We start from the raw sequence: 16,576 nt of genomic DNA, 5'->3' as shown, positions 1-16,576 counted from the left end.
TGCGGCTGCGGCTGTGGCTGGGCGGTCGTGCGGCAACGACGCGGGCAAGATTGTTTACGCCGCAACTGCCGCTGCGGCGGCGGTGATGGCGCGCTGCCCGCCGTGTTGGCGGTGGACGATCAGCGAGGATATAACCTGCAGCGCCCGGGCCCCATTCCTCGTCTTCCTCGTTCGTCTCCACTCACCGCTCACTCGCACCCCCCGCATCCCCGCGGCGTCTCGGCGCGCGCTCTGGCACACCGCCGCCGCCCCGCACCGCCGCTGCCCGCACACACCGCCATGGCGCCGGCGCCGCTGCTCGCCCTCCTCCAGCTCGTACTGCTCGCGTCCACCGCCCTCGTGGCCGCCGCGCCGGCGCCGACCCGCCGCCCGACGCATATCCGCCTCGGCGCCGTCCCCGGCGCGCAGCACCACCCCGACGCCGGCGTGCGCGCGCACTGGGCCCGGGGCATCGGACGGCGCGACGCCCCGAGCTCCAACGGCTCGGCGAGGTGTGTCCCCGCCCCTTAACCCGCGCCCGCTGACCCCAGCCTCGACTCGTACAACCACGACGCGGTGTACACCGTCCCCGTGGAGATTGGGTAGGTGTGGCTGCGGTCGGCGTGGGTCCTTTGGGCGGCGCCGCTGACGCTGAGCCAGCGCCCCGGCCCAGATCTTCAACCTCGTGCTCGATACCGGCTCGCGCACGACGTGGGTGGGCGGCAAGGCGTGCACCGCGTGCGGGACCAGCCTGTTCGACGGCGACCGGTCGCGCAGCTTCAAGCGCACCAAGGCGCCGTTCGCAGTCGCGTACGTCGACGGCACGAACGCGACGGGCGTGTACGGCCAAGACGTGGTCACGGTCGCGGGGCACACGGTGCGGCAGCAGACGTTTGGTGCGTGCGGGGTGCCGCGGCGCTGACGGCAGGGCTCGCATCCAACATCTCGCAGGTGCTCTCCTCCCAGCTCAACGGCACCGACTCGGACGGGCTGATCGGGTTCGCGTGGCCCGACGCCGACGCCGACGCCGACCGCCGCCCGTTCTGGGTCAACGCGCTGCCGCAGTGGCCCGAGCCGCTCTTCTCCGTCTTCCTGTCGCGCTCGAGCTTTAGCGACGTCGTCGACAACTCGAACTCGTCCAACGAGTACGACTGCCACAATGCCAACGGCGGGGTTGTGACCCTCGGGTGGGTGTGCGCGGGGGCGGCAACTGACCCGCAGCGGCGTCAACAGCGCCCTGTACACGGGCGAGATCGACTACATCCCGCTCGAGACGGCGCCCGGCGCAGACGCGTACACGTTCTGGAGTGTGCCGCTCGACGGCGTCGTGGCCAACGGGCGGACCATCAACGCCTTGACCGCCGGCGCCCTCGCCACGCTCGACACGGGCACGAGCCTGATAACCGGGCCGACCGACGCCGTCGCCGACATCTACCGCACCATCCCGAACGCGACGTTCGACGCCGCGCTCGGGACGTACGTCTTCCCGTGCGACTCGAACATGACGCTGGCGTTTGTCCTCGGCGGGCGGCACTACACCGTCAGCCCCGCCGACCTGGTGTACAGCATCCAGCTCGACGACGACGCGGAGAGTGTGTCGGAGCTGAAGTGCACGGGGGCGATAGGCGTGTGAGTGGGCCGGGGGCCCGCGGAAAGGCTGCTGACACTGCCAGCTGCGACGACAACGCGTGGACGCTTGGCGCGACGTTCCTGAAAAACGTCTACTCGGTGTACCGCTTCGACCCGCCCGCCGTCGGGCTGGCCGCGCTCGCGCCGGGGCTCGACAACAGCGACTACGCGTACACGGACGACGAGCTGTCTGACGCGCTGGCCGAGGCGGCCGAGCACGCGGCCGTGTGCCCGCACAGCGCGCGCGGGCACAAGCAGAGCGGCGGGGGTGTAGCCGCGGCCCCGCTCGTCCTCACGACGATAATGACGGCGACGATAACGACCATCCTTTCATGTCTCTAGCATCAGCATCCGTCTTCTCTCCCTCTCTCTCTCTTTGGGCTCTAGTCACGTGAAATGTAAATATGACGACCAGGTCTCAGGCGCCGCCCAACCCTGCGAGGCTGAGACTCGCGACGAGTGGCGTATGCGCCTCAGACGCCGCCGCCACCGCCGCCAAGCAGCGACGTTTTTGTCCTCACACGACGCCGCCAAGCCGCCAAGCTGGGCACCTGGGAGGACGATCGTGTGCGCCGCTGCGGCAAGCACGACCAGTCAGCGCCGGCATGTTTGACGCGGCGCTGCATGTTGGACCGGGTCAAGTCGACACGAGTGCCGCCGAGGCAAGCTGCCACTGTGTTTACTCCCACCACCCAGCACCGCGGCCGCCGTGACGTCAGGGAGCAAGCTGGCAGGCAGGCACAGACCCCCAACCCTCCTCACACGCCCACCGACCATCCCACGATCCCCTCGCCTGTAACACAGGCCACTGGCTGCGCGGGAGCCCGCGGACCTGCCAAGGAATCTCGACCGGGCCCATGTCATCGACATAATTACTGCCTGATCCGGTGTGTCGGTTGGTTACGCTCGTTGCAATGTTTGCAGATCAGGTCTGTGGCACCTTGACGACACATTGTAAAGACTACATCTCGTTCAACCATGCTTATTATCAAGAAGGTGACCAAGGAACGGTGCTAGAAGTGTCCGTTGAAGTTCGTGTGTTATGGTGCTGTGCAATGTTCGTGATTACATTAAAACTTGATGCCACGGCGCTTGAAAACGCTGCCCATCGTGGCGGTAACGGGCTTGGTGTTGGTCGTAGTCGTAGCGGGGGCGGGGATGGGCCCCGAAAGCGGCTTGTCCTCGCTCGGTGACGGCTCCTGCACAGACGACGACGAGCAGCTCGACGACGAGGCATCAAGCTCGGGCGTAGGAGGCGACGCGCGCATAGACGAGTTCATCATCGAGTGAATCGGCGCACCAGAGGGGGTCGAGCTCTTGCCAAAGCCGCCAAAGGTGCCAGTGCCGGAGAATGGCAGCGACGGCAGGTTGGTACCCAGCGACGACAGCGAGGGCAGCCGCTTGTGCTTGGACGGCGGCGAGTCGTCGCGCTCACTGTTGTAGCTCGTCGACGGGGCGGAACTGTCACTTGACGCCAGGGCGAGGTCCGAGTAGCCTTGCGATGAGGGGAGCGCGGCCTTGACAGACGACGACGGCGCAGCAGCCTTGACAGGTGACGACTTGGCAGCGGCCTTCACCGGAGACGTCTTGACCGTCGCCTTCACTGGGGACGCCTTCACAGGCGACGTCTTGGCCTCAGCAGCCGACTCGAACACGCTCGAGACGGAGCCCCTGCGGAAACGGAGGCGGCTTGAGAGCGACGATTGGCGCTCGCGCGTAGACGTCGGCTGGTCGTTGCCGGCAACGGGGCTGAGGACCTCCATCGTCTGGCTCTTGGACATGGTCGAGGCGCTGGGCTCGGTGCGGAGCGAAGTGAGATCGTTCTTGGACAATCGTGATCGCAACATGTCGAAAGAGCCACGGGAGGGTAGAGGACGAGTCGGGGTCTCGGCCCGGAGATCGTTCCTCGAGGCCTTGGATCGCAACGAGAAGAGATCGGAGCGGGACGCCTTGCGGAACATGCCACCCAGGCGGCTCTCCGTGCGAACCGATTCCGCGCGGCTGCTTGAGCGACGCATGCCGGTTTCGTCTCGGCGCAAGACCGAGTCGTCGTCCTCTCGCGTGATCGCAAGCTTGAGGGCCTGGGGCGAAGGCGGCGACGAAGGGAATCCAGACGTCTCATGTCTGAGCTCGGAGAGGTGCTGCGACGACATCCTTGACAAGAATGGTGGCGGCGCCTCAGTCTTCTCCGAGTTCTCGACGAGGACACCGGGGGCAGAAACTGCGTACTCCCAGCCGGCTAACATGGCCTGCGGCGCTCCCCCCTCGAGGCTGAGGTGAACGTAGCAACGTACGCCGCCAAACAGAATCGTCTCGGCACCAGGCAGACCTTCGTCCATGGTTTCCACCTGGGGAGCGAGCCATGCTCCGAGTCCAGTGACACACGCGAAGAGATCACGGCGAACACGCTGCTTCAGGGGAGGAAGAAGCGGGAGCAAGAAGCGCTCAATGACCGGGGCGAGCGTCGGCGGTGCGTCGAGTGGGACAATGTGCACGAGGGACAGGGGCGCAAGCTCGAATGGAGTGGCACCAGCCGTCAGGCTGTTGCTCGTGGCCACCTTTGTGAGCATGGGAAGCACCGCGGTGGTAAGGACGACGGCGCTCTGGAGCATCTCCTGGAGCACGCGCGACGGGTCCACACATCTCGCGGCCGACGGGATAAAGTTGATGACCGCGTCAAACGGAGAGCCCTCAGACACGGTGATACCGCTGTCCTCACGGAAAAGCGAGCCGAAGCGGCGGATGCTCGATGGGCGACGCTCGCTCATGACCGATGGCGGACGGCTGTTGCTGCTGCCGACCGAATAGCGAGTGCTGAGGTCATTGGATGATCCGCGGGGCGACAGCGAAGGTGGCGTGCTGGCATACGAGCCTCGGCTGAAGGGCGAGAATCGCTTCCGAGGTGTGAGAGGTGGGGTGAGCGTGCCGGATGCAGAGCTGCCCGAGCTTCGGCGCGAGCGGTTGGACAGTGCGGGGCCGTTGGGCATGGTGGCTGAGGGGCTGGGTGCGAGGCCGCCATTCTTGCGGAACTCTTCGGCTAGCACGGCCGCATGGTTGAGGAAGGCGGGGAGTGGGTGCGAGTGCTGATCCAATACCGACTGAGGGACCGTGAACGGCTGTACAGTGGGGTAGATTGTCTTTCCATTCTCGCCGTTCAAAAGGTGCGATGGCGATAAGAGGGCTTCAATGTCCGGGAGGGGGTTGACGCTGCCGATAAGGAGCAGAGTGTTCGCGAACGCCTTGGAATACAAGAGGGGAGTGAGCGTCATTCTGGCCGGCTCTGTGCAACTGTCAGTCGTGATCGACGCCAGTCGGTGGTGGTGCGGGCGGGCGGTTGGGCCTGCTGCGCTACTGCGGCTGTGGCTGCGACGCGCCTGGGCCATGCCCGTAGCACAACAAGCTCGCGCTCGCGCCCGCACCCGCAGATACTCACCTCCAAGAATGAGAATAACACGCTCCGAGGCATCCCAGATCTCGGCGCCCCTTCGCGACTCGACGGGGTCGACAATCCACTGTGCGCGCCCGTTGCGCGCCGGGAACAGCTGTTGATCCTCGCGCGACCGCTCTTTTCCTTTGGTGGTGCGTGATGCGCCTGCGACGGGGCGGAACGACGATGGAGGTGCACGGATGCGCATTGCTGCGGGCGGGGGCGACGTGCTGCCTACCTTTGTCTCTGGGACTGGAGACAACGGAACAGAACGCGCGGGGTTGCGTGGAGGGGGCTGTGGAGCTGTCGAGGACGATTCCGAGGTTGGGGTTGTGGGCGCTGCGCCACTGCTGCCACTTGCCACGCTGCTGGCCTCGACGTCTGTGCCGACTGGACGTGGCTTTGTGATCCTGTAGCGCGGCATTGTGATGGTGGTGATGGTGATGAGGATAATGAAAGGAAGGACGAGGAGCAATTAAGCTGCGCGACAAGTCGTCGGTGGCTCTGGGAGAGTTTTAGGGGGCGTTGCGGCGGCGGCGGTGGGCGGGGTAATGGTGATCCTTTGGTGACGAGGGGGGGGGGGGTGGGTGGGGTGGGCAGGGGTGGGTGGGTACAGGGATGCACAAGCTGGCAGGTGTGGTTCCTAGCCGTGTCACTGTAGCGTCGACGACGTCGGCTTTTGGTTGCTGGGCAGGGGAGTTGTAGTCTGAGACTGGTTCGCAGCGTCCCAGAGACACAAAGACGGAGGTAGGGGGGAGGTGGGTTGATACCGGGATTGGGACTGCGTGGTGTGGGTAGCGAGAACAATGAGATGTTGGTGGTAGCAATGATGGGGACGTCGGCTTCACTTGCTGCTGCTAGTGATAGTAGGCCCTCAAAGGTTTACTGCTGTTGCCGCCCCCTCGGTCTTGTCTCAACTCCCTGTTGCTGCTGCTACGCACAAGGAGAAGAAAGGGGGGTGGGGAGGAGGAGGTGGTGGTGGTGGTGGAGAGGGGTGCCGAAGAGCGGCAGCGTAGTAGCAGGTGCTCAGCTGCTCAGCTGCTCTCAGCTGCTCCAGGGCGCGCCCGAGTTTGAGCAAAAGTGTAGAGTTTTAGTGATCGCAGGCCCTGCAAGGTGGGAGAGGAGGGCAAGCGGGGGAGGGGCGAGGGGGAGGGGGAGGGAGCGAGGCAGTGGGGCCGAGGGTGGCACCTGCTACTACAACCTTCCCTGCTGCACCCTTGCTCCCTTCCCTTCCCTGCTTGAACAGGGCCGGGGGGATTGTGGTGCAAATCCGAAACCATGCTACGGGCGGGGCCACTTGGCCACTTGCCGTCCAACAGCAAAAGTCACGTAGGCCATTGAGGCAGAGAGAGGTACGAGGGCAGAGGCAACGGGCGACACCTCTCCCCACCCTCTTGGCACCCAGCTAGCAGAGAGCTAAAATAAAGGCCGTGGTGGGTATCTGCATCTGATGACGACGGCGGCGAGGTCGACGACGGTCATGTTGCTCGCCATGGCGCGCTGGCTGGCGCGCCGCCAACAGCCGAGTAGCCGTTTGTCATGCCGGCGAGCGTTCCGGCACAATGTGGTTGGCTGAGAGGAGCCCTGGGGGAGCCGCGGCGTGGCGCTACGCAGCGATGCATACAGCTGCGACTCGATTAACGAGGCGGCTGCTGCGGCTGCGGCTTGAGCTGCGGCTGCGAGATGCATATAAGCGTCGATGAGACACTAGAACTGCGCAGCAGAGTGGGAGCGGGCAGCGGCGGCCGTTGCCACCGACCGACCGTGTCTAACGTCATTGGGTTCAAGGGTCGGTTGGGCAAGAGAGAGGCACGAGGGCAGAGACGACAGAGGCCATGACTACTTGACCGTATAGGGAAACTGGCAAAACTGGCTGCTGTAACGAGGGAGGCGGCCGACTACTGCAAAATTGCTTACAATGAACAGCGGCGTATTTGCTCGCTGCTGGCTCCAGCGCAGAGCCTCGACGCGAAAATAATCGGCTTGGCCACTTGGCATGTTTACGCCGCGAGCCGCTCTTGGCTGACCATCGGATCGTCCATTGCGCAGTGGTACGAGCGGGCAGAGCATCCTGCGGTGCATGCTGCAGTAGCGGCAGCGGCAGCGTAGTGCTTTCGCCTCGCCCACACAAACAAGCTTCAAGCAGGTTGCCCCATGCAGCGTCGTCTGCGCTCGGCGTTTCCGCCTTGGGCCGCCTTGGGCTGAATGCTTCCGACATATGGCAGATGACACCATGGGGAGGGAGCAAGGCACAGCCCTCGTCATCTGGCTGCCGGCGCAGTGGTGCTCAAACATGAGCTCATCGACGTTGCCGTGCAGGTGGCCGTGCCGCCGTCCCGAATCAGCCATAACCCACTGGTGCATGGCGCAAAAGCGACAGCAGCACTGGCAGCGACAGGCGTGTTTGTGCGCCTCGCAGCAACTGACAGCGACGCAGCGACGGCGCGGCACACACGGCATGTGGCGCCTCGCGCGTCCTCCCGGCCCGTTTCAGCGGGCACGAGCGAGCTACGGGCGAGGGCTATTTGGGGCTGGGTGGAATGCAGAGTGCGCGCAAGGGCTAGCTCAGTCAAGAGGCGCGTCGCATCTGCTTGGGCGGGCAGCGTGCGGCGTGCGGCGTGCATACTGCGCGACAGCTTGCATCCTGGCGCGCAGTGATGCAGCTGAGTGAGGTTGGGTGACGGTGGCAGGCGGCTCGGTCGGCGACTTGGCCACCATCACTGCCGCATCGCATCGCACGTGCAACCAGCAGCCAGCTGCCAGCTCGCCAGCGGCCAGCTCGCAGCTCGCAGTATCGTAAGCCGCCTGCGGCGCCAGCGTGCGGCGTCGTCGGCGCCGAGCGGGGCACAGTGGTCCGGAGCGGACCCACCTCCGCCCACAAGCGACCTCCACACGGCTACCGGCGGCATCTGCAAAAGCATGCATCAGCAGCATCTCTCCACCACACAACCCACCATGGCCCTCGGAGCACTGAACAAGGTCACAGCGTACGGCGTGAGCGAGGCCGACGCGGCGGCGGTGCGCGACCTCGCGGCGCAGCAGGAGGCGGGCGCGCGCTTTGCGGCGTTCAGCGCCGCCGCCGCGTGGGAGGTCGGCACGGCGATCCGCGAGGCCTTCCTCAAGAACAGCAGCGAGGCGCAGGGCATCATCGTCACCATCGAGCTGTTTACCGGCCACCGCCTGTTCTCGGCGGCGGTGGGCGCGCCGCCGGCCGTGGGGCCGGACAACTGGTGAGTCTGGCGAGCTGCGAGCGCTTGCGCGAGCAGCGAGGCGTGGGGCGAGGCTGTGGGCAGCGCGGCCATGGCAGCGCTGCCATGGCATGCGGCAAGCCTGCGGCAAGCCTGCGGCACAACCCGACGCTGACCCCCCAGGGCCTGGGCAGCGGCCAAGCTCAACGTCGTGCGCCGGTTCGGCGTCAGCTCGCTCCGCAAGGGCCGCGAGCTCGCCGCGCAGGGCCGCACGCCCGAGGCCAAGGGGCTGCACTTTCCCGAGTACGCGTGCCACGGTGGTGGTGAGTGGGCGACCGCGCAGCGCGAGCTAGAGCAGTGCTGACGGCGCAGGCTTCCCCATCTACCTCGCCAACAACGACACGGGCCCCATCGGCGCCATTGTCGTGTCTGGCCTGCCCCAGCTCGACGACCACCAGCTCATCGTCGACGCGCTGGCGTCGGTGCCGCACCTGCTGGCGTAGGCGCGTGGAGCCGTGCCGCCGTGTCCCCGTGTCCCCGTGTCGCCCGTATGCATAGAGTATCGTGTTGTTGTTGGATGCTGTTTTGCCGTGGCGGGCATGATGCTCACTGCCCCTCCGCCCGCCTGCTCCACACCATCCATGCGCTGTACAATGCCACATACGCCGCCCCCGCCACCCTCGCTGCGCTCGGGCGGCGGGCGGCTACCACCCGCTCATCTTCCCCTTGCCCTTCCTCTTCGCCGCCTTCTTCGGGTTGTTGACCCGCGCAATGTCCGCCTCGCTCACGCGCAGCGCACCGCGCTCGTATTTCCCAAAGCCCATCGACAATCCCTTGGACCGCTCGTTCTTGCTCCCCGCCATGCCCTTCTTCTTGCCCGTCTCCTTGCCCCACGTACGCGTCTCGGGCTTGGCGCCCGCGTTGCGCACCCCAGCGCCGCGCTTGCCCAGGTCGCCGAGCCCGCCCGCGCCCTTGACCCAGCTGCCGGCCGCCTCGGCCTCGGCGCGCGCCTTCTCCGCGCGGCGCGCCTGCGCGTGCAGCAGCCCGGTGCGCACGGCCGCGGGGTGCTGCGACATGCCGCCGGCCTTGGCCTGCGCGCTGCCTTCCCCGGGCAGGCTGTAGCTCGCGAGCTCGAGCAGCCGCCCGGAGAGCGCGTTGCGCTTCTCCACCGGCCGCGAGGCGTCGTCCGCCGCCGCCGTCGGGAGCAGCGTCTTGAGCAGCATGTCGTGGAGCGTCTTGTCGAGTCGGAGATTTGACCTGGCGTGTGAGCTCGTAGCTAGTGGCCGCCGGCCCCACTCACTGGTCCTCAATGTCCTCGTCGTCCGCCTCCCGCGCACGCTTCTTGCCGCGCCCGACGTAGCCCTCGTCCTCGGCCTTGAGGCCCATCATCTTGGCGCTGTTGCCGCTGAGGAACGCGCGCTTCTCCGCCTTGGATATCAGGGTTGAAGAGGAGCCGCCGGTCGGCGCGAACACCACTTCGGGGACGCGTTTGGGCGCCGGGGCTGGTGCGGCAGGAGCCTTGGCTGCAGGCGTCAGTGCTACCCCTGCCCATTTGGCCAGCACTCACAGCTCGGCGCAAACTCGTCCTCGCTGTCCGTGACAAAGTCGTCGCCGGCGCCCCACCCGTCGTCAAACTCGTCGACCTCGTCGTCGTCCTCGTCAAAGTCGGCGGCGTCGTCGCCGTCGCTGCCCTCGTCGCTGCTCTCCTGCGCCCGCTTGCTAGCCTGCGCGCTGCTCTCCGCCGGCGCCGCGACGCCAAAGCCGAACATCGCCCGCCCGTGCGCCTCGAGCGCGGCCAGCATCGCCGCCTTGTCGTCCTCCTCGTCCTCGCTTCCGTCACTGTCGTCACTGCTGTCCGCGGGGCGCTTGGACGGAGGCTTGCTCGCCGCCTTCTTGTTCGCAGCCTTTACTGCCGGCTTGGCGGGTCTGCGGGGGTCAGAAAGCTCCCAACCGCGCTCTTATCCACTCACCTGGCCGGCGCTGCGGCCGCCTTCTTGCCCTTTTTAACTGTTGGGAGCGCCATGTCGATGTTGTTGAGGCAAGCTCGTCGTTCGCTGCACTCGTACTTGTTGGTGGAAATATTGACGATGCGGGGTCCCCGAGCCACGTGGTAGCGGAACCAAATGGTCGTGCCACCGACCTTGCGATGCTGCAGTGCACCTCGACGCGTGTTGCGGCACCGACAGTGCAGCACGGCAGACAGTTGCACTGGAATGCACATGAAGAGGTCCCGAGTCCGACAGCGGCGCGTCCAGACCGGGGGTGGCGGTGAGCTCCTATCGCGCCACGGCTCGCCGGCTCACCTCCCCATGACCTGGTCGGATCCGCAAGCCAGGAAACGGGGCACATGACTGCGCGCCTGCGGTGCCACCATGCCCCTACACGTCTACATCGCGCCCTGCTGCGCTGTGTAGCAGCACTTGACGATTGATTGACTCGAGAGCTGCCTGTGCCGGTGCTACCATTGCCCGCGGGACCAAAATGTCGCCACCTGCGCCGCCAGTGACGGTTGCGGGCGCGTTGGTGTGTGTCGAGCGGGAGTATATTTGCCACCCAACACTGGGGTGACGATAACAACAGCGGTCAGCCTGCGTCGAGGGCCAGAGGCGGCTCGCTCGCATCAGCGCACGGGGTCACCCACCAGCATCACCACCCTAATTCAACAACCACCTCCTTCCTCGTCTCTCTCTCCTCAACAACGCTTTGCAAGAGATACCTCGTCTTCTCTATATAAGTGAGCTCGCGCACGCACGCACGACCCACCCACCCCACTGTCCATGCTGACACGCCGCCTCCCCGCCACCTCCGCCGCCGTTACTGCTGTCCTGAACGACTACCCCTGGGCCTGAACTTGGAACAACGCATTGGACACATCTACTCCCGCCGCCGCCGCCATCGCCGCTGGCCGCCCGTCGCGCCCACTCTCATCCCCCCAACTCGACCATCAACCCGTTGCTTCATCACCTCTTGCCACCGCAACAACACCCACCCACGCATCTCTGCGCGACACCACACCCACAGCAGCACCACACCACCCCATCGCCCAACGCACAATGGTCCGCTCCAAGTTTAAGGATGAGCACCCCTTCGGTATGTGCCGAGCCATGACGTGTGCGTGCGCTGGTGCATGTTTGCTGACTTGATCCCTCCCTTTCGTCGCGACTGTCCACCTGGTGCTCGTCCTGCTTCACCACGCTGTCGCTGCCTCACTCGTCTGCTACGCCATACGCGTCGCTGCTCGCAACCGTGTGTGCAATCCGTTGCTCCGCGCTGCGTCGTCCCTCCCCGCCCGGCGCCGCCCCTTACGCCCCATCCCGTGGAACCCCCACCCTGGCGCTGTTGATGAATGCCCAACACAGACAAGCGCAAGGCCGAGGCCGAGCGTATCCGTCAGAAGTACTCTGACCGAATTCCCGTGAGTGGGCTGGAATCGAGTCCGAGGAACACAGCCCGCTGACCACTGCAGGTGATCTGCGAGAAGGTCGAGAAGAGCGACATCCCCACCATCGACAAGAAGAAGTACCTGGTGCCGGCTGTAAGTGTCTGACGAGCGTGTTTGTGTGGAGTCTGCCCCACACTACTCGCTCGCGCGACAATGAGTGCTCGGCTAACACGAGAAGGACCTCACGGTCGGCCAGTTCGTCTACGTCATCCGGTGAGTTGTCGACAGTCACTCGCGCGACGCCCCGCCCGAGCTAACCCCAACAGCAAGCGCATCAAGCTGTCGCCCGAGAAGGCCATCTTCATCTTTGTCGACGACATTCTCCCACCAACCGCTGCTCTGATGAGCGCCATCTACGAGGAGCACAAGTGAGTGTGACGTCTAGTTGGCGCCGAATCACGCTGACGCCACCAGGGATGAAGACGGTTAGCACTGCCCGACGACCTTGGCGCGCACCACTAACGCCCGCAGGCTTCCTGTACATCTTGTACGCATCAGAGAACACGTTCGGCGAGGAGTGGGAGGAGATTCCCCAGTAATTGTGGAACCCGACACCACTACAAGCGACCACCTGTACCCGTCTTCAAGACTTTGTCCCCCCCGACCAGCGTTGACAGTGTGCACGCACGGCACTGGCCAACTGCGGCCGTGAATGACGGGTGATTCTCTGGCCTTGGTATACAAAGCTCCAGTGTGACGTGGTTTATTATATCTGCTTGTAACAAGAGAGAGGGAGAGACTGGGGCTGGGTTGGTTTCCGTATCGAGCAATGTGTGCATGAAAGCTGTCGTAACAGCGGGCCGGGACACGACTCTACTCTTATCGTACAACACTGGTCTAGAAGGGCACGGGTACTCTACTCGTCGTCCTCGTCCATGGCGCCGTCTGCGCCGGCAGCAGCCTCTGCAGCGCGGACCTTGCGGCCGACCTTGAGACTCTTCATCTTGCGGCTCTGGAGCTTTGAGAGGTCCTGCTTTCCGAGGTGGATGCGTCCGACCTTGTCTCCCATGTCGTCGGTCTCGATGTTCTTGCGCTTCTTTCCGAGTCCGCTGTCCATGTCCTTCTTTGCGAGCTTGGGGCGCTTGTTGGCGGCCTTGAGCATGTCGGCGTCGGCCTCGGCCACGCGGCGGATCGACAGGTCGAGCGAGGGCCCCATCTCGGTGAGCTGGACGCGGGGGATGCGCGAGCCCGAGCTGAGCAGCTTGATGGTGTACACGCGGACGTGGACGGCGGGCAGGGGGGTACCCGGCGCGTCAAGCTCGCCGGTGAGCGGGCCAGCGGTCACGCTCACGACGCTCTCGACGTCCATGAGCGGGATGCCCGTCTCGTGGTGCCCGTTGTAAAAGTCGAGCAGGTACGACTTGAGCTGCGTGTAGGCCGGGTGCGTGTCAAACAGGTCCGAGTGGAACGTCATGAGCGGGCGCGTGCCGACGGACGCCTTGGGCGTGTCGAAATCAGCCATGGCGCGGAAGCCGTCGATGCCGAGCTCGATCTGGTCGAGCACCTTGCCGTCAAAGGTGCGCGAGAGGACGAGGTCGTGCGGCCGCTTCTTCGAGTGCAGGCCCGTGACGAAGAGGGACGCGTCGTTCTTGGCCCCGAAAAACTCGAGCGACGACGCGTCCTCGAACGGGTGGATCGCATTCTTCTTGCTAAAGTTGACGGCGTGCGGCCGCTTGAGGCTGTACAGGTCCTTCATGGCGTCGCGGACCCGCTCGCTCGTGTTGGCGCCGCGCACAAAGATGGCCGTCTTCTCGTTCTCGACAAGCTTGGCCTCGCGCTCCTCGAGCGCGCGCTTGACCCGCGCGTTCTTTGGCTTGCTGTGGTGTGGGCATGGGGGCAGTGAGGGGGGTCGGTAGGTTGGCGGTGCGGGCAGAGGGCAGGAGGGTAGTTGGGAGGTCGGCGGAGAGGGAGTTCGTCGTCAGCGCTGTGAACCACATGCCGTGGGCATTACGCCCCCACCCCCACTTACACAGTCCTGAGCATCGACATGTTGGTGGTGATGCTTGATGTGGTGGTTGAGTCTAGACTGCTGTTGCTCGTCGCTCAGATGTCACTGCAGTGCTGCAACACAAACTCGCAACCGACTTCCGCAAAAATCTCTGTAATTTTGATCCCGTGGCCACCTTGCCGTGTGGGGTCTCCGCGTCCGTCAACCTCCTCGGCGAGCGACTTCAGGTTCAAGACGATGCATTGGATGCAGTGATGCGGTGTGCGATGTGGTGCACTCTATCAAACGTGTCTCTAACACAAGACACTATGGCAGAGGGCCTAGTTCTTATTCTTGGGTGACGCAGAGCTCACGCTACTTGCGGCGCAGGAGACAGTAGTCGCCGTACACACGCCCGCCGTCAAGCAGACGCGCAGGGAGCCAGATAAGGCGCGACCACCACTTGGAGCTCGCACCATCCAGGAACGTGGTGCAGAACTCGCGGTCCCAGTGCTCGTCGTCCTCGCTGTAGTCGGGCTCGAGCGCAGTGGGCTTCCTCGACGGGAGCGAAAGGGTCACGAGGTGCGTGCACTGCTCAATGGGGACGTAGGTACCGGGCACGGCCGAGGCCTTGTTTTCACCGTTGAAGCGGCCCAGGTGCGTGACGCGCGTCTCGGCGCGGCGCCAGTATCCATCAGCCTCGCTCGGGTCCCAAGGACGGGGCATCATGCCGTCAAACTCGCTCTTGACCCAGCGAAGCTCGACATGCTCGGGGAACAGGTAGCTCGAGGGGAAGCGGTGCCACTCGGAGCCAAAGCAGAGGGTGACCGGCGTCTTGAGTTCGGCAAGTGGTGCAAAGTCCCACTCGTGAACGTGGTCCGCCCTGGGCGTGACACCCGGGGGAGGAGGAATGGGCATGTAGCCCATACCCGAGAGAATGTTCGGCACAGTAGTGTACTGGAAGTGGGCGGCAACGTCAAACGGCGCGTGGTAGAACTGGAACAAAGCGATGATGCGTCCGATCGACAGGAGCGAGGGGATGATGATGGCCAAGAAGGAGAACCAGGAGAAGAAGCTGGTCTGGGAAGCCTGATGGGTTAGCAACATTCGCGGGTGCGATAACCCACCCTGTAAGGCGAGCTCGTGATCTTAATAAAGGCCGTCTCCAGCCATCCCTTGACAAGGAAGACGGTGACCGCGGCGTTGAAGACAAGGAGCGGGTACGCCGGGTACATGAAGCGCTCCTCCTTGTGGCCCTGGAGCGTGAGGATGCCGAGCCAGAGGTAGAAGGGGGCCAGGCGGACGGCGAGGAGCGTGTACGGGCTCGTCTCGCCCTCCTTGGGCTTGAGCTGCGTCTTGCCGAGGCGGCGGAAGTCAAACTTGTAGGTGACAGCCAGGGCAGGGAGCGAGATGAGAGCGAAGGCAGCGAGGAAGTTGAAGTTGAGGAAGAGGTTGAGGAAGTAGTACGAAGCGGGCTCGGTGCCGTACAGGTCGGGGCCGTTGCTCGAGAACAGGTTGTAGAAGACAATGTTGAGCGTCGGGAAGGTGAGCTTGCCATAAGCCCACGAGTCGACGAGGACCACTGGGATCTGTATCGAGGGTCAGCAGCCGTACACTAAGGGTAGAGTGACTCACCGCCACAGCCGCAGACAAAACAACGGCGCCAATGAGGGTGGTGAGGCGCTTGTTTCCCCAGGCAAGGCGGTCCTTGGGGAGGACAGTCTCGCCGGCGGGAAGGAAGAGGTACTCGAAGATGAAGGGGACGCCGAGGGCAGCAGCAAACGGCCAGCCGACGATGGCACCGATGGCAGTGAAGAGGGTCGCACGGAACGCACGGTTCACGCCAATACGGGTCGAGGTGGCGGGGTGGAACCACTCGGACGCGGCCAACGCGGTGGCGTACATGGCAAACGACGAGGGGAGGAAGGCTGCGGTGTAAGTGTTCTTCCTACGCTCAACACTCACCAACACTGGCGGTCCACATGCCAGCGCTGAAGAGCAGCGCGAAGAGAACGTAGCGGCCGACGCGCTCGTTGACAGCGTCGACCACAGCGCGGTAGAACCTGGCCTCGACGTACGAGCTAATCGCGCCGAGGAAGATGCGGAGGGCAAAGAACTGCTGACGCTGAGGGGTCAGCGTTGTCACATACCGCCTCTACTCACCTTGCCGAGACCGAGGAGCCAGGGACCAAAGCTGGCCAGAGGCCAGTGGAAAAGAAGGTAGGCCCAGCTGCGCACCGCGAACTCGGGCGACAGCTCCCAGGTCTGGAAGCCTGCGTTGTGGACAAAGTAGTGCAGGGGCTCGAAGAAGTTGAACACTGGGGTGAGATAGTGTTCTCAAGAGTTGCACTTACCCTCGTCGCAGTCCGCAATGGCAGAGTACATGGCCCCGGCCGTCCTCATGAGGAGGAGGATGCGGACCGCAAACGACAGCGAGGGGACCGTCGGACCGCGCTGCTGGCTACGAGTAGTCAGCAAACAAACGTGGCGGGGGACGGGCGCGGGGCCGAGGTCGAAGACGGCATAGAGCAAGACCCAGCTACACTTGCTCGCCACCAGCCGCTCGCCACGGGAACCGCAGCACTCACCGGCCGACCTGGTCCTGCAGCAGGCCCTGGTGCCTCCTCTTCCAGCCAGTCGGCGCGAGGTCGCCAAACTGGTCCTTCTTAGGCTCCTCCTTCTGCGCGACGGCGTTGGGCCCGGCCGTCGGGCGGCGGAAGCGGATCGTCTCTGTGCCCGGGAGAGCCATCGCAAGCGTGTCGAGCGTGTCGAGCAGTGAGCAATGGGATGAGGGAGGGTGCAAGGTGCGATGGGGTTACGGTCCCCAGAAGTTTCGGCGACGTCAGTGGTCGAGGCCGCAAACGACGTCGTGGGTGATTTGTGGAGGGAAGCCACGTGGGATTACCTAACCAACAAGCGCGTATTAGACGCGTTCCTTTGGGCGTTTGTTGTTGCCAGACACAAGCCGCCGTTGAATGACACGA

The 16,576-nt window shown here is 64.6% G+C and overlaps 7 protein-coding genes across 7 annotated transcripts; 3 read left to right on the top strand and 4 right to left on the bottom strand.

Annotated features, from left to right (window-relative positions):
- Positions 1-279: 279 nt before the first annotated feature.
- PGA5 (1,3-beta-glucanosyltransferase pga5) lies at positions 280-1,950 on the top strand (the record flags this gene model as incomplete). The annotated part of the gene is made up of 6 exons (XM_069355375.1): positions 280-491; positions 531-581; positions 640-875; positions 908-1,166; positions 1,201-1,608; positions 1,653-1,950. 6 exons carry the CDS (start codon positions 280-282, stop codon positions 1,948-1,950), a joined length of 1,464 nt encoding a protein of 487 aa, XP_069207446.1.
- A 728-nt stretch (positions 1,951-2,678) lies between these two features.
- Positions 2,679-5,243, bottom strand: Q8F55_006934 (uncharacterized protein; the record flags this gene model as incomplete). The annotated part of the gene is made up of 2 exons (XM_069355374.1): positions 2,679-4,888; positions 5,042-5,243. The coding sequence occupies 2 exons, from the start codon at positions 5,241-5,243 to the stop codon at positions 2,679-2,681; spliced, it is 2,412 nt and encodes an 803-aa protein (XP_069207445.1).
- Positions 5,244-7,990: 2,747 nt separating this feature from the next.
- Q8F55_006933 (uncharacterized protein) lies at positions 7,991-8,726 on the top strand (the record flags this gene model as incomplete). Its single annotated transcript, XM_069355373.1, has 3 exons — positions 7,991-8,265; positions 8,407-8,546; positions 8,596-8,726. 3 exons carry the CDS (start codon positions 7,991-7,993, stop codon positions 8,724-8,726), a joined length of 546 nt encoding a protein of 181 aa, XP_069207444.1.
- Positions 8,727-8,927: 201 nt separating this feature from the next.
- On the bottom strand, positions 8,928-10,246 carry Q8F55_006932 (uncharacterized protein; the record flags this gene model as incomplete). The annotated part of the gene is made up of 4 exons (XM_069355372.1): positions 8,928-9,480; positions 9,524-9,746; positions 9,791-10,149; positions 10,194-10,246. 4 exons carry the CDS (start codon positions 10,244-10,246, stop codon positions 8,928-8,930), a joined length of 1,188 nt encoding a protein of 395 aa, XP_069207443.1.
- A 1,030-nt stretch (positions 10,247-11,276) lies between these two features.
- On the top strand, positions 11,277-12,204 carry ATG8 (ubiquitin-like protein atg8; the record flags this gene model as incomplete). Its single annotated transcript, XM_069355371.1, has 7 exons — positions 11,277-11,313; positions 11,583-11,638; positions 11,690-11,758; positions 11,844-11,878; positions 11,932-12,033; positions 12,080-12,090; positions 12,137-12,204. The coding sequence occupies 7 exons, from the start codon at positions 11,277-11,279 to the stop codon at positions 12,202-12,204; spliced, it is 378 nt and encodes a 125-aa protein (XP_069207442.1).
- A 317-nt stretch (positions 12,205-12,521) lies between these two features.
- Positions 12,522-13,654, bottom strand: RPF2 (rRNA-binding ribosome biosynthesis protein rpf2; the record flags this gene model as incomplete). The annotated part of the gene is made up of 2 exons (XM_069355370.1): positions 12,522-13,482; positions 13,635-13,654. The coding sequence occupies 2 exons, from the start codon at positions 13,652-13,654 to the stop codon at positions 12,522-12,524; spliced, it is 981 nt and encodes a 326-aa protein (XP_069207441.1).
- A 313-nt stretch (positions 13,655-13,967) lies between these two features.
- Positions 13,968-16,341, bottom strand: ALG9 (mannosyltransferase; the record flags this gene model as incomplete). The annotated part of the gene is made up of 7 exons (XM_069355369.1): positions 13,968-14,681; positions 14,720-15,181; positions 15,228-15,520; positions 15,558-15,717; positions 15,756-15,910; positions 15,947-16,053; positions 16,181-16,341. The coding sequence occupies 7 exons, from the start codon at positions 16,339-16,341 to the stop codon at positions 13,968-13,970; spliced, it is 2,052 nt and encodes a 683-aa protein (XP_069207440.1).
- Between the last annotated feature and the right edge of the window lie 235 nt (positions 16,342-16,576).

Source organism: Vanrija albida (genome assembly GCF_041260175.1).
Source record: "Vanrija albida strain AlHP1 chromosome Unknown contig_5, whole genome shotgun sequence".
Taxonomy (NCBI): Eukaryota; Fungi; Basidiomycota; class Tremellomycetes; order Trichosporonales; family Trichosporonaceae; genus Vanrija; species Vanrija albida.
The sequence above is the reverse complement of the archived record's forward strand: the minus strand, read 5'-3'. Positions and strand labels throughout refer to the sequence as shown.